Source organism: Prunus avium, chromosome 5 (assembly GCF_965620075.1).
Source record: "Prunus avium chromosome 5, drPruAviu1.hap1.1, whole genome shotgun sequence".
Classification (NCBI taxonomy): Eukaryota; Viridiplantae; Streptophyta; class Magnoliopsida; order Rosales; family Rosaceae; genus Prunus; species Prunus avium.
The window spans coordinates 21,152,781-21,166,517 of NC_142288.1; the positions used below are offsets into that span (position 1 = coordinate 21,152,781).

At 37.3% G+C, this 13,737-nt stretch overlaps 2 protein-coding genes across 2 annotated transcripts; one reads left to right on the forward strand and one right to left on the reverse strand.

The window, feature by feature from the left end:
• Positions 1 to 611: 611 nt before the first annotated feature.
• IQD22 (IQ-domain 22) lies at positions 612 to 4,566 on the forward strand. Its single transcript, XM_021954144.2, has 4 exons — positions 612 to 1,222; positions 2,660 to 2,860; positions 3,500 to 3,577; positions 3,658 to 4,566. The coding sequence occupies exons 1-4, from the start codon at positions 800 to 802 to the stop codon at positions 4,288 to 4,290; spliced, it is 1,335 nt and encodes a 444-aa protein (XP_021809836.2). The 5' UTR covers positions 612 to 799; the 3' UTR covers positions 4,291 to 4,566.
• A 1,088-nt stretch (positions 4,567 to 5,654) lies between these two features.
• Positions 5,655 to 8,747, reverse strand: RBL7 (RHOMBOID-like protein 7). Its single transcript, XM_021954145.2, has 5 exons — positions 8,142 to 8,747; positions 7,152 to 7,315; positions 6,578 to 6,741; positions 6,186 to 6,436; positions 5,655 to 5,999 (listed from the first exon to the last, which is right to left on the reverse strand). The coding sequence occupies exons 1-5, from the start codon at positions 8,417 to 8,419 to the stop codon at positions 5,888 to 5,890; spliced, it is 969 nt and encodes a 322-aa protein (XP_021809837.1). The 5' UTR covers positions 8,420 to 8,747; the 3' UTR covers positions 5,655 to 5,887.
• Between the last annotated feature and the right edge of the window lie 4,990 nt (positions 8,748 to 13,737).

Genomic DNA, 13,737 nt, shown 5'->3' on the forward strand with positions numbered 1-13,737 from the left:
AGACCATCTTCTTTATTTGTTCTTCCCTATAATTTTCTTTACTATTTTAAACACATAATTAGACAAAATCTAGATCATTTCTTTGTCTTGGCAATCCATAGTTTTATGCATATGTATAGGTTCTAGTTTGTAAGAACAATTCAATACACCACAACTAAAAATAGGATGTTCATCACGCGTCTGCATCTGCATGTGACAAAAGTTATCAACAAGAGAAAACACACAAAGCTAGATGATTAGTCCGATGCCAAAGCCAGATTATTAGAACTTAAAAAAGCTTTTTAAAAATTCATTTTAAAATTCATCTTGAGTCTTTTTATATCTTTTATTTATCTTCTTCTTTTAAAATAAACACTAAAAACCAAAACGTTATCAGTGATCCCAATTTATTCCAATCTTTTTGTTCTTATTCCAATTTGTAATTTCCAAAAAACTAAAAAAGTAATCCAACAAAAGAAAAATAAAAAAAAGAAAGCAAAAGACGACCAATGTAATGAACCAAACGCGCCATGCAGAGCATGGAGTTTCACTTCCCTACCAGCATGTGTTTAATTAACTCCCCATCAATGTCCCCTCCTTTGACAATCTCCACCATATAAATAAATTCCCTCTTTTTCCTTCTTTCTTTGCTCCCAAGTCCCAACCTTTCATCTCTCACTCTCTCTCTCTCTCTCTCTCTCTCTCTCTCTTCTGCTCTTCTGCAACTGCAAATGCAACTCCATAACCAAACCCACTTCCTCAAACCACTCCCATCACATCACCCTTAGCCTCTGAGACACTTCTCCGAACAACCCAAAAAATGGGCAAAGCCTCCAAATGGTTCCGCTCCATCCTGGGCCTCAAAAAGCCCGACCCGAACCACCAAACCTCCACCTCCTCCCCAAAACCACCCACCAAAGACAAACGTCGCTGGAGCTTCGTCAAGTCCTACAGAGAAAAAAACCACCACCGCCATCAAAACGACACCCAACCGCTTCCTTCCGACTCCTCAAACGACGCCGTGGTCGACCCCAACAAACACGCCATCGCCGTCGCAGCCGCGACCGCCGCCGTGGCCGAAGCCGCTGTCGCCGCGGCGCAAGCCGCCGCCGCCGTGGTCCGCCTGACGAGCAGCGGACGGTGCCCCAGCAACCCCGCGGCGCACGTTAGCGCCGCCCGAATTGGGGTCCGCGAAGAAGAATGGGCCGCTCTGAAGATTCAAGCTGCTTTCCGAGGCTGTTTGGTTCGTATAACCGCTGAATTATTATTATTATTTAATTTTTTTGTGCAAGTTTTCTTAATTGACCGTTAATTTCTGATTAAGTTACTGGATTAGCATTGGGCCGGGAAGCTGACACGTGTCCCTTCTTTCACATTAGGCTTCGTGCTTAAACTAGTGTTCTTCTTCTATTCTACCACTACACAGTGAAAACTGCTGCACGTTCTGTAACCGAAGGTCCCATACGGCGTCGTTTTAGTCTTTGTAGAATTCTACACAGTTGGGCTACTTTGAGCCGTACATTCCATGTCGTTTTCCTCAAAACGGCAATACGTGCAGATTCTTTTGCACTGCCGTTTCTGGGTCATCTCTCTGTCAAACACTGAAATAGATAAACCCGCTAAAATGCACAGGGGTGCGTACTATACTACCTTCTTCCAAGAAAAACCCGTGTGGACCACTGGACCTCTCTAGGATTTTTCTTACAGCACATGGTCATTTAATTTTCAGAGGCCTTCCATTTTGGTTGTGTTGCCGTTTTCACAGAATGGGTGGGGCAGAAACTTTTCTCTTTGCTTTTCTAGAGTAAGTTGGTTTGGTTTCGTTGCTTTTCTAGAGCAAGTTGGTTTGGTTTGTCCAATGACATTTTTTTTAATGTCAAATTGTCAATGTCTTGGTATTCTTACTGTGGTTTTGGCATTCTTTAATTACCTCACGTCACCTCTCACCTAACACTTAGTTTAATTGGAAGGGAAGGGACTTAATTTCAATTGGGTTTCTTAGTGCTTTTGCCGTTTTTGGTAGGGTTCTTTAATTCCAACAATGTTTGATGTGGGGTTTTATAGTAGAATGGGACTTTCTAAAAGAAACCAAGTTGTCTAATTAACAGTCCCTTTGTAATTGATGCATTTTAGAGGAGTGGATGTGGATGGCCAAAAGTTTCAACTCCGTGCTTGTTGACGTTTCTGCCTGTTGGGTCCTCAACACTTAAAGTTTCGGTGGGTTCCTTAAAAAGAATTTTCTAATTGACTTTCTTAGGAATAGAGGAGGGGGGGGTGTAGGTTGGGTGTTTTAATGCTGAATTAAAATGTTGACAGCACAGTACAGTCAAACAATGGGATGCCTTTTTGCAGGGGCTAGTAGTGAAACGTCCCTGTTTTCTTATTTTTCATGTCAGAGTTATAGATTCATTTGGTACTGGCCTGAAAATAATTTCATTTAGGCGCTTGTTCCATTCGAATTTCTGTGTAGGTCCGCACACCTGCTCCTCGGCGCCATAATTTAAAATGTCATTTAAGTTTTGGCTATTCAATCATTTGGTTGGTACTGATATGATATATCCTGGTTTTGTTGTATTTGACATTTTGTGTTATTACTTGGTTGGAGTTTTAGTATTATCTCGAATGCATTTTATTTGGTTTTTCATAAGTTAAGTTACTTTGTCAAATGGTTATTTTGAAGGCAAGGAGAGCATTGCGAGCATTAAAGGGATTGGTGAGACTTCAGGCACTGGTAAGAGGTCATATTGTGAGGAAGAACACTGCTGAGCGGTTGCAGCAGCTGCAAGTAATCTTGCGTGCTCAGGCGAGAGCTCGAACAGGGCGGTCCCAAATTTCTGAGCTCTCGCATTCAAGGGCCAAGTCTTCTCAATTTCACCAACCTGTAAGGAAAATTTTCCTTTCCCTCCAATATGAGTTTTTTTCAAATAGATTTGAACTTCGAGTGGGGGGGACCATTATTTTTTCAGAACAATGTAGAAGGCTTTTCTATTCATGCATGTACTTTTCAGTACAGACACGTATAATGTTGTGAAGGAGGATTGTTTGGTAGAAATTTAAAGAGCTCCATGATGCATTGATGTGTAATTATATGTTATAAGAAACTTACAAACTTTTTTAGGTTCGTATGGACAGTGGACACTACTTTTGCTGTCAAATAAATGAGAGTGGCAGGTTGGCAACTAGCATAATAGATATAACACTTAATGTCCATATCAAACTTGTAGACAGATAACATGTTAGAGGGGTTGATGGTTAAAAAGCTTACTACTACACAGATGTTGAGCCTTTTCTCAATCACTAGTTTTACCTCATCAGAAAAATAAAAAGACTAATTAGTTATTGATATGATCAACTGAGTTGTGATTGACTATCTGCTAATTAGCCATTATCATCTGAGTTCTAATTGACCATCTGTAATTGATTTGTGTGTTTTATGAATCAGTGATGACCTAAATATATCATCTGCATTCACCAAATGTTTGTTTACTCTTTAAACAAGAAAAATCTCTTCCACATGCAGGGTCCAGCAACCCCAGAAAAATTTGAACATCCCATCCGATCCAGGAGTACAAAACTCGAGCAATTTTCAACACTCAGGGTATGCTCAGATCTTGTATTTTATATGCATTGTCATGCTTTCTACTTATATGCAATCCTCGTGCCTATTACATTCTGCAGCGGAATAGCTCCAGATCATATGGCACTACAGATGATGAAAAGAATGACAGGGTTCTTGAAATCGATACTGGGAAACCATACATCGCAACTAAACGGAGAAACCTTTTCCACTCTACTCATCTTGCTCTGGCTTCAGACCAATACAGCCATAGCTTTACCACTTCAAAAGACTCTACCAGCCATCAAACACTTCCAAGTCCATCTTCTTGCGAGGTCCAATCTTTAACTCCGTTGAAATTCTCTGGAGAGGTTGAGGAAGACCCTTTCTGCACTGCCAACAGTAGTCCCCAGTTTTATTCTGCTTCATCAAGGGGCGGTAATTCAAAGAGAAGTTCCTTCACTCCCACAAGGAGCGATGGCTCGAAAAGTTACCTAAGTGGCTACTCAGATTACCCGAGCTACATGGCATGCACGGAATCTTCAAAGGCGAAGTTAAGGTCTCTTAGTGCTCCAAAGCAGAGGCCTCAGTATGAAAGGTCTGGCTCTGCAAAGAGGTACTCCATTCATGGCTTTGGTGAATCGAAATCAAGTGCTCAAAGGGCGTCCGCCTTGCACGCAAACTTTGCTAGCAAAGCCTACCCGGGATCTGGTCGGTTGGACAAGCTTGGGATGCCTGTGGGTTACAGATACTAATGCGGTGCCCTTTGGGGGTTTCAACCCCTCCACTGTAATTTTGAATCTAATCTGGCTAACTGATGTACTAAACTACTTCATTGTCCCTGTAATGTTAAGAATTCTATTAGCGTAGGGCATATATTTGTGGTTCTGAATCAAAGGCTGCTTCCGTAAAATGCCATTACTTTCTGTGTCAGTGTAAAATTAAGTTGGCAGAAGGTGAAGTGTATGAAATGCATGAAACTTCTAAGAATGAAAAATATATAGAAATATTAAGCGGTATGCCATTTGACCTTTGTGCTCTCATTGAAGAAAAACTCTGGTTATTGTTAAAGTCAATGAATCTGTTGACGTTTCATTCAGTTTTCCCCCCTTAGGAACATCACATGGATAAAGAAATCTGGCCATACAAGAGTGAGAAAGAGGAAAAGAAAAAAAGAGGAAAGAGAAATTGGCTAAAGAACTTCACCTACAAACATCACCTATAGAATTAACAAAACACGAAACGTCATTTACAAGTATGTCTGAACGAACGTGTACGCATGCAAATATGTATCTAAAATAATAATAAGGCACTTGTCGTGTTCAATAGATTTCTGTTCTTTTTTCTATATACAAATGCAAAGTCTTTCATCTCCAAGGAAGAAAACTTCAATGTGCAAAATTCCAGCCAGCATGTCAACTTTGGAATTAGGGACTGGAAAATGGGTTGAATTGAATCAACCTTGCGTTGCACTAGGACCAAATGATTTTGGGTCTGCAGATGGGTCATTAGATCATATGCCAATTGGGCCACCAAAGCTTTTTCAAAGTTTTTGCACACGTGGGTATGATTATATTATTTATTTATACAAGCAATACTGGGAGATGGGTGAACCGAATCTAAGACCTTAAATGCAAAGTACAAATGGCGTGTGCATGATTTAAGTTACAGTTAAACTAGAACGAACATAATAAGAGTAACACATGCGATTTAGACCAATTGACAAAATCGGAGTATGAGTTCAACTTTACATAGATTAGAGTAGTTCAAAATATCACCTATCACCGACATTCATCAGTGCTTGTGATAGAATTACGCATACTGATACTGTTGTAAACCTTGTCGGTAAACCTTACCAAGTAACAATTATAAGTCGCTTGACTTTGTAAACCTTATCAAATAACAATTATATGTAGCTCGACTTTGGCATAGCACCCACATAATAGAACGTCAAAGGGAAGTCTCCTATTGTGTATAAGTCGGTAAATATAGTTGGTTCTTGCAAGTCTTCCCCATACTGAATGGACAGCAGCCTTAACTTATGGTGATAAAAGTTTGACCAAAAGCTGCTCAGAACTCGGGCAACACAAGTCCAACAGAACGAGGAGGAAAATATCCATTTTGAAGGAAAAATCTCATGTATATAACGGAAAGACATCCTCTGTATCAAATATACATATTACTACATATCTCCATGTACCAAGCAAACTAGAATATATCATGTGTTCTATGCATGTACATCAGTGAGGGTTCCCAACGACAGAAACATATTATATAAAAGAAGAAAAGAATCAGAGACAACATGAACAAGTCTAGGTATGGAAGTAGACAAAAGAAGCGGAGGGCCATCTCTCAGTTCCCACATTTCCATCTTGAGGTTGGCACACAGCTTAGGTAATGGCACCAGCTGCAGTGCTTGTTTAAGTTCTCTCCTTTGAACAGCAACACCAATCCCGTAGTTAATCTGCATTTAACAAGAAAATTGAAAACTACTCATCTCGAAACAGTTTCATATGTGCTAATGTGTATACTTAAACTCATCCATGACAGTAGAAATGAAAAGGTAAGAAAAAATAGACCGACACTACGGGGATGGTCTCCGATTTGAACCAGATTAAATAATAAATTAGAATTCAAGCAACAAGCTTACCCAGCAATCAGTAAGGCAGAGGCAACCAACAAAAGAATATATTGATAAGGCTTGTGCTTAGATTTGACACCAGTGTCAGCTGGAAGATTCCGACTCTCCATCCATCCAAACTGGGGACGAAGGAGCAAAATAAAACCAAGGAGAAACCCAGCCAAGAATCCTCCGATGTGGGCGAAGTTGTCAACATGAGGAAGAATTCCAACTGCTAAGTTAATGGCAATAATGACTATAAGCGTCAATAGAGCTGCAGCCTGGAAGGGCAAGAGAAAAGCAAGAGTTAATGACAGTAAAACATTCCGATCTTAAAACGAAATCATGACAAAAATGCAAACATCAAATCCATTTAAAGAATATCAACTTCACTTTATAAAATTGGAAAATCAGTAGCAAACCTTGTTTGTGTATATACTCCAGTTAGTGAGAAGCTCCGATAACATAGCTCCCAGAAGTCCAAACAGAGCGCCAGAAGCACCAACAGAAATATTGCTCTGAATAAAAAGGGCTGATAATATGCTCCCACCAAGTCCTGACAACAGGTAGATTATCCCCACACGCACTGCCAAATCATTCAATCCAGAACTGATGTTAGAATGCAACAAAACCATCATAAAAATATGTCACAAGAAAATACACTAATAACAAAATTGAACAAGGCTTAAAATATCTGCACAATTATCATCAGGGAACAAAACATTTATTTGAATTGCCTTGAATTCAATTTGAATGCACAAATGCATCCAGCACAGTAAAGTGATGCTGGAGACTAGGGATAAAAAAGGCCTCATACATAATTTAGAATAAATTCAAAAGAGTTGAATATAGAAAATTAAGAATGTTCCCATATCCGCACTCTTCTAAATGTAAAGAACAAAAGGCTCCTTTTAATATGCATAATCATGAAGTCCTTAAATTGACCTCATTTTACTTAAAACCTTAATTCAAGGCATGGTAAGAAAAATGGCATACCAAACCCAAATTGCTGTTCAAGGCGGATGCCAATAAAGATCAAGCTCAGCATGTTTGCAAGCAAATGAATGACACCGGCGTGCAACCACATACAAGTGACAAGTCTCCATCCTTGATGCCCATGTACAACCTTGAACCACTCCAGAGCTCCCAATTTTTCCAATCTGCAAAAGCAGGAAATATTTCTCATATGATAAAAACCAAAAAGCAAAAAGGAAAGAGAAATTATTTTCCCATCCAGATACACCTGGAAACCACTTTCATCCAAGTATAACAAGCAAAAAAAATAACTTAAAAAATAAAGAAACGTAAAAACGTTCGAGTCTTTGAACTATGGCTTTTTAATTTCCAGGATTCGATATCCTTTGTTCGAATCACACAAAAGTTCATTACTTTGTGGTCAGAAAAAGGGTCATTCAGAGTCTTGGAGGTAAATTTGTCCTGGCATAAGCTACTGGATTATGAATTAGGATATCAATGAGTTAGAATAACAAAAATTCCAAGCAGAATAACACAAATTGAAAAGGGGGAAGAAAAAAAAAACTAGTTCTACAAATGTAATTAGAAAAAAACTAACACTTAGGATATCAATGAGTTAGAATCTCAGACCAATCTAGCATTATGAATTAGGATTGGAAGTTTAAAAACCAAAAAAGAATAAACAACACAGGAAGAATCAGAAGAAAATCATGCACTTCAAACAATTCTATCAGCCTAAACTCAAGAGAGCATGCCCAATCAAAAACTGAAAAGGAAGAAATATCAAAACGAGAAATTGAAGTATAAACTGCTGCTTAGTAACATACTGGACATCATATAACATTAGAAAAACAGTAAATTCTCAACTTGCACACAACCAAATAAGCAAACCGCAAAATTTGCCCAAAAATCATAAACTTTACAATTAAAAAGCAATCAAAATTTTCAAACCCAAATCCAAAAACCGAGAAAAATCACTAAATTGAGAGATGGGTAAGTCAGAGAACTCACGTGGAAGAAGATGGGCCAAATAGAGGGTTCTCCTGGAGGGGCTGAAATGAAAGCCGACCAAGAAACTTGGCTACACACTTGCCATAAATACCAGTATTGTTCCTTGGACAGTTGTTGACAAACATAGCCACAATGAAGACAACAATATTGGCCACCACAAACATAGGAATCAACCAGGATGTCCATTGATGCTCTTGAGTTCCCACATAGTACTGGTTTGGATTGTAATTGTTGTTAGCTCTGGGTTTTTCTGTTCCTGCTCGTTCTAGATCAGCCATGGTTTGATTTTCTTTTTCTCTCTCTGTTTGTCTCTCAAGTCTCAAACTTTTTCTCTGTACAATGAGAAAGGCCAATGTTTTTTGGGTTGGTGTTTATATTGTGGAAGGAAAAAAAAGGGAAGAGGGATTGAGAAGTGACTTGGAAGCGAGTAGAAGACGTGTTTTTGGATGAAGCAAAAGAAAAGAAGAGAGATTTGGAAGCAGAAGAGATGGGTGGGCAAAGAAAGTTGTAGATTTAACAGTCGAACAAGTAATGTGAATAATGTTTAGGAGGAGAGAGTGCTTTGTATCTCTCTCTCTCTCTGTATTTCTTGTATGTAGGAGAGTGAGCGCTTTGTGCTGGCCTGGCTTGTCTGTCATTTTATGTATTTATATTACGCGGTGCTCTTAATATTCCTTAATTAATAACGTTTAGGAGTTTCCGAATCACATTAGGTTTTTGTGAAATTACATCGTTATCCCTGCTTAAATCCTTATGCTAAAAAAAAACCGGAGCATTTTTCAACAGAAAAAGGAAAAAGAGAGTTAGGGCATATGGACCAGTTCTATACTTCTGTGTGGAAGTTATAATCGGCTACTGTTTTTATTTTTAATTTATTTATTTTATTAGACATTTATGTTTGTAATTTCTTGTGCTTGCCAATTGGAAATGTTTAGTATCACTGGAAGTATATATATATATATAAAACACACGTGATTGATCAAATTTGTTCCCATTCAATGCTTGGTGTGTCTCAAGAATATTAATTTGTTAAGCAAAACATGATAAAATAATGTGGTTTGCTTTATGTAGTGTTGTTGAGGTTTTATTTTTCGGTTCGTTTCACCGAATAATAAGAAAAGAAAAACTAATTTTATTTGCGTCTTTTTTTTTTTTTGGTCTGAACCATGAGATGGTCCTGGATGGGCCCCAACTATGGGTGGCACCTTTAAGCCTTAACCACAACCCAGACTAATCCCCACTCACACCGGGTCGGCTCGTAAGGGATAAAGTGTTGGCCAAAGTGGTGACTCCGTACGAGAGCAGGGATCGAACCCCTGACCTCTCTTAAGGAATGAGAGTGTCGAACCACTCACACTAACCACCTTGGTTTATTTGCATCTTTTTAAATCGGTCATATCCAGCAAGATAAATTAATTCAGCACTTTAACTTCGTTTTCCATTGCGTAATCGAGCCATTTTTTAATTTATTAATGCAATTCAGCTTAGTACAATTAACCTAAAATTAAAATAATCAAATTCAGATTAACTTTTCAATTCCAAACTTGTGAAGGCCAAAAAAGCCAACAGCCACAGAGTAAAACAAATTTTCCATTTTAATATTTTTAAAAATTGATTTCTCATTGTCATGCCACCATCAAAATATTAAGTCCCAAAAAGACGAGTGAAAGGATCATGCCTCCACGTGGCTTCAAATTTAGAAATGCAGCACATCAAGATCGCACAATGGTTTGGGAGGACACATGACAATGACTCAATGACTCAGCACTTTTCCGAAATAAATAGGGTAATGATTTTTCCACTTCCATTTTGACCACTTACATTTCTTTTTCAGTTATAAAATGGAGTGTAAGTGAACAAAATGGGAATGGGGAAATCACCACTCTAAATATAATAATGCTATTCTTATCGCATTTGTATACCACATTCTCATATCAACTTATGTGGTAAATGAGATAGATAGCCACATCAATTAAAATTATTTAACATTTTTTTTCATTTTATGATTTATTAACATTTAAAAAAAAATTATTTATTAAAATACATTTCATTGGATTTAATTGATGTGCCATATGAGTAGACATACCACATCATGTGATATAGAAATATAAGATAAAAATGTGGTAAGTTTAGCATTACTCAAATAAATATATCCGAATAATGCTTTGAATGGATTTTACCATTAAAGCAAAATTACAACAGACAAAATGATTTAAAAGGAAAAATTCATATACAATTTGGGACGATGACCTTCTTTTTTAATTAACCTTTTACTCGATTGTAGCTCTAAATTTCATCATTTGGTTCTGCAAATTTGATTTGACTAATCTTTTTTTCGGGAGCATTTTTGCTCACCACTTTAACCATAGGTGTACCCTCACCACCCTCCTCAATGCTTGACACGTGTCCATAGACATAACTATGATTCCATAAATACAAAGCAAAAGTTAACTATGGTTATGTCTATGGACACGTGTCAAGCATTGAGGAGGGTGGTGAGGGTACACCTATGATTAAAGTGGTGAGCAAAAATGCACCCCTTTCTTAAAAGGTAGTAAGGCATAAGCTTCTTCATGATTCCCTATAAAGGCCACAAATTGGTGGGACTTTCCAAGCATGATTTAACAAAATTTGCTTCTAAAAGTAGAGAAAACCTAAGTTAACAACCGAGAAATTCTTGCATCCATCTGTCATAGACAACAACGCATTCAAAATGATACGACCCATAAAGCCAAATTAGAATTAAATATACGAGTGACCTAATCGCGCAATCGTATTATACCTAAGAATTTTTCCACAACCACCACTGAAATCTTAAGTTTAATACCAAGAGGCAGATTTCACATACGTCTGATTTGCTGTGCCACGAATAACATATATTCCAAGACCCACCATAAATTGATCCCCACTTATATTATTGTAGAACCCTAAACCAGAACTTAGTTTTGGGTACACTAGAATCCTTCCTCAATTTGGAAACTGATAATATATTCTTTGGTTCCAACACTTTTTGCAAATTCCAAAGCTTTTTGTTTTTTGTTTTGGTTTTCACTTCTTAAAAAACTGCTCGAAAGTAGATAAAGTGGCTAAAAAGTAAAAACGCATGCTTCTCATTGCTTAGAGATTATATTCTCAATTTTCACTTGTACGGTATATAATTAAAATTACTTTAAATTACTCTAATTTACAGAAGTCGAACTCAAATACAAAATAGACAAATACAGTGTCTTGAATAACTGTTTTAATTCACGTCCGCTTGAGTGTTGTATTGTATTTGTATCATAAAAGTCAACTATACGAAGTACAATTGTTCGGCTGTTGTCTTTTACTTTATACATTACGTGATACGAATATTGAACAAAGACTCATTCTGTTATATATTAAAATGACTCAACATGTTGCAAGTTGTAGAAAGAAGGGTTCACAATTTCAAGGCCAAATGACACTCCATGCCTAAACGTTTGCTTCCTCTTTCTTTCTTTGTTTGGAGAACTTAGTCAACATGACAACAACATACCATCAAAGTGAAATAAGAAAAACCAACCTACCTGCCGCACAAAATGCGATTATAAAATCAAAATAAGCCAGCACTAAACATAACTTCAACAAATGGATTCACATCTTTAATCAATAAAAAAACCCAACCCAAGTAACGAAAATTGAGTTTTCCATTTTATTCGGTGCCGAGTTATAAAAATAAAAAACCGAAAAATCTAAAACGAATCAATCCTGATTTATTTAGACTTGTATTCTCTACTAAGTTTTTTTTTAACGTTTTGGGTAATTTGGTGAGAAGTAGGCACAAAGTTTAGGTTGAGGTGGTGGACAATGCATGAGCAAAGCTTACGCGGATGCAAGATCCCTTTTGACACAAACAAGACAAAAGCTGGCAACGTACAGCATGGTGTGACATTCTGGTTGTTGGGCTTCAAAGAGTTGAAGGTAGAGACAGTTGCTTAGAAGCTACATGCTCTCCTTTTTGGTCCCTCTTTTTATTCTTTTGCCATCTGTGCCTGCCATTCTTGTGTGTTTGTTCAGCTTGGCAAGTTATTATAATGATGTATTTAATTAAATAATTTATGGTGTGTTTATTAATCAAGAATTAGATTTCACCTATGAAGAATTCTTGCGTTTACTTCAACATATTAAGGAATTGAAAAGTAAGTGGGGCTCACATAAAATTAGGAATTGAATTCATGATTTTGGAGGAATTCGATTCTTAGGTGGGATGTGGTATTCTAATTCCTGGAGAACTAACCCATTAGGAATTCATCTTTTTTACCCATTATATCCTCACACAATTTTCAAAATTCCAAATTTGTCATCTACTTTAACCCAACAACGAGGACATTTTAGTAATTAGTACCACTCCTACCCCAATTCCATATGGTTTAGTAAACAACTTCAATAGGAATCCGGAATCCAATCCTCCTCAATTCAATTCCTCCTAATCCAATTACGGATTAGTAAACATGTCATTAAAGTATTTAATGGAGGAGGAGTATCAAAAGACTGCGTGCTTAATTGATTTAATTAGTATTTTACAGAATAAGAATGGTTCTTCCATGAGCCAAACATGAGATTTTTGTAGATGACCCTATTGGCCTATTTCAAGCTGCTAGCCTTTTGCTTCCATGGAAATTTAAACCTTAAATTTGCTTTTCACCTAAGCTAAGATTGTTGGCTCTTTTCAACCAACAAAATGACTTTCATTACATTGACAATCCTCGCGTAAACAACTAGACGAAAGAGCTAAGAACCACTCACGAACGAGAACGAGTATGTTTAGCAAACTTGGTTTTCACAAAAACTTCAAACGAATAAAAGTTGTTAACTTTCTGTGTGCAATCAAGCAAACCAAACCAAACCACTATTAGTACTTTTCTGCTAAAGGGTTGGCCTTTATTGCATTTGTGTTTTGCCCCTTTTTGCTGGTACTGCAAGATATAGCCGTTGCTTGCTGATATCAAATAATCAAAAATACTATTTGCCCTCCCACCAAGTATTTACACCTTTGCGCAGTATGAGGGCTTTCTTTTTAAGTACTCTAAAATTTCATTTGATGTTTTCTCTCACATATTCTCCCCTCCTCTCTACTGGTACAAGTCCAGAATGACAAGCGTTTAACTATTTCTCTACAGTTTGGGGGGGGGGGGCATATTTTAATTTGTTCATGCTAAGTAATAATTTCACATTTTCTGAAACTCGCTCACATGAGTAACAAGATTTGAGTGTCATTAAGCAACAAGATCCTTGTTCATGCGACGCAGAGATACGGGTCAGTTAAGGAAACCACATTGTCTAATATTAGGGGTCGTTTAGTTTTTAGGATTGGATTAGATAAGTCACTAAGTCTATTGAATGAGGAAATACAGGTAAAGATGAACAAGGATTTGAACTCGAGACATCTTTGATCTTGAATGAAATAGCGTCAACTAGCAACCTAAAACCATAATACATTTTTTCTCATCTAGTATACAGGACTACATCAATTACTCATACACACGTAAGATATTCAACCATTATTGTAGGAAACTTTGTATCTCTTTAGTAATGTGACAAATAAATACATAAGATTATCGGTCTTCACCGATCT

Bases quoted from the DNA above. Each gene is read 5' to 3' on its own strand.
- IQD22 (XM_021954144.2), top strand. From the start codon at position 800: ATGGGCAAAGCCTCCAAATGGTTCCGCTCCATCCTGGGCCTCAAAAAG. The intron at 1,223-2,659 runs GTTCGTATAACC...GTTATTTTGAAG, and splicing joins CTGCTTTCCGAGGCTGTTTG to GCAAGGAGAGCATTGCGAGC. The intron at 2,861-3,499 runs GTAAGGAAAATT...TTCCACATGCAG, and splicing joins CTTCTCAATTTCACCAACCT to GGTCCAGCAACCCCAGAAAA.
- RBL7 (XM_021954145.2), bottom strand. From the start codon at position 8,419: ATGGCTGATCTAGAACGAGCAGGAACAGAAAAACCCAGAGCTAACAAC. The intron at 7,316-8,141 runs GTGAGTTCTCTG...CTGCTTTTGCAG, and splicing joins TTTGGCCCATCTTCTTCCAC to ATTGGAAAAATTGGGAGCTC. The intron at 6,437-6,577 runs GTTTGCTACTGA...TTGCCCTTCCAG, and splicing joins GGAGTATATACACAAACAAG to GCTGCAGCTCTATTGACGCT.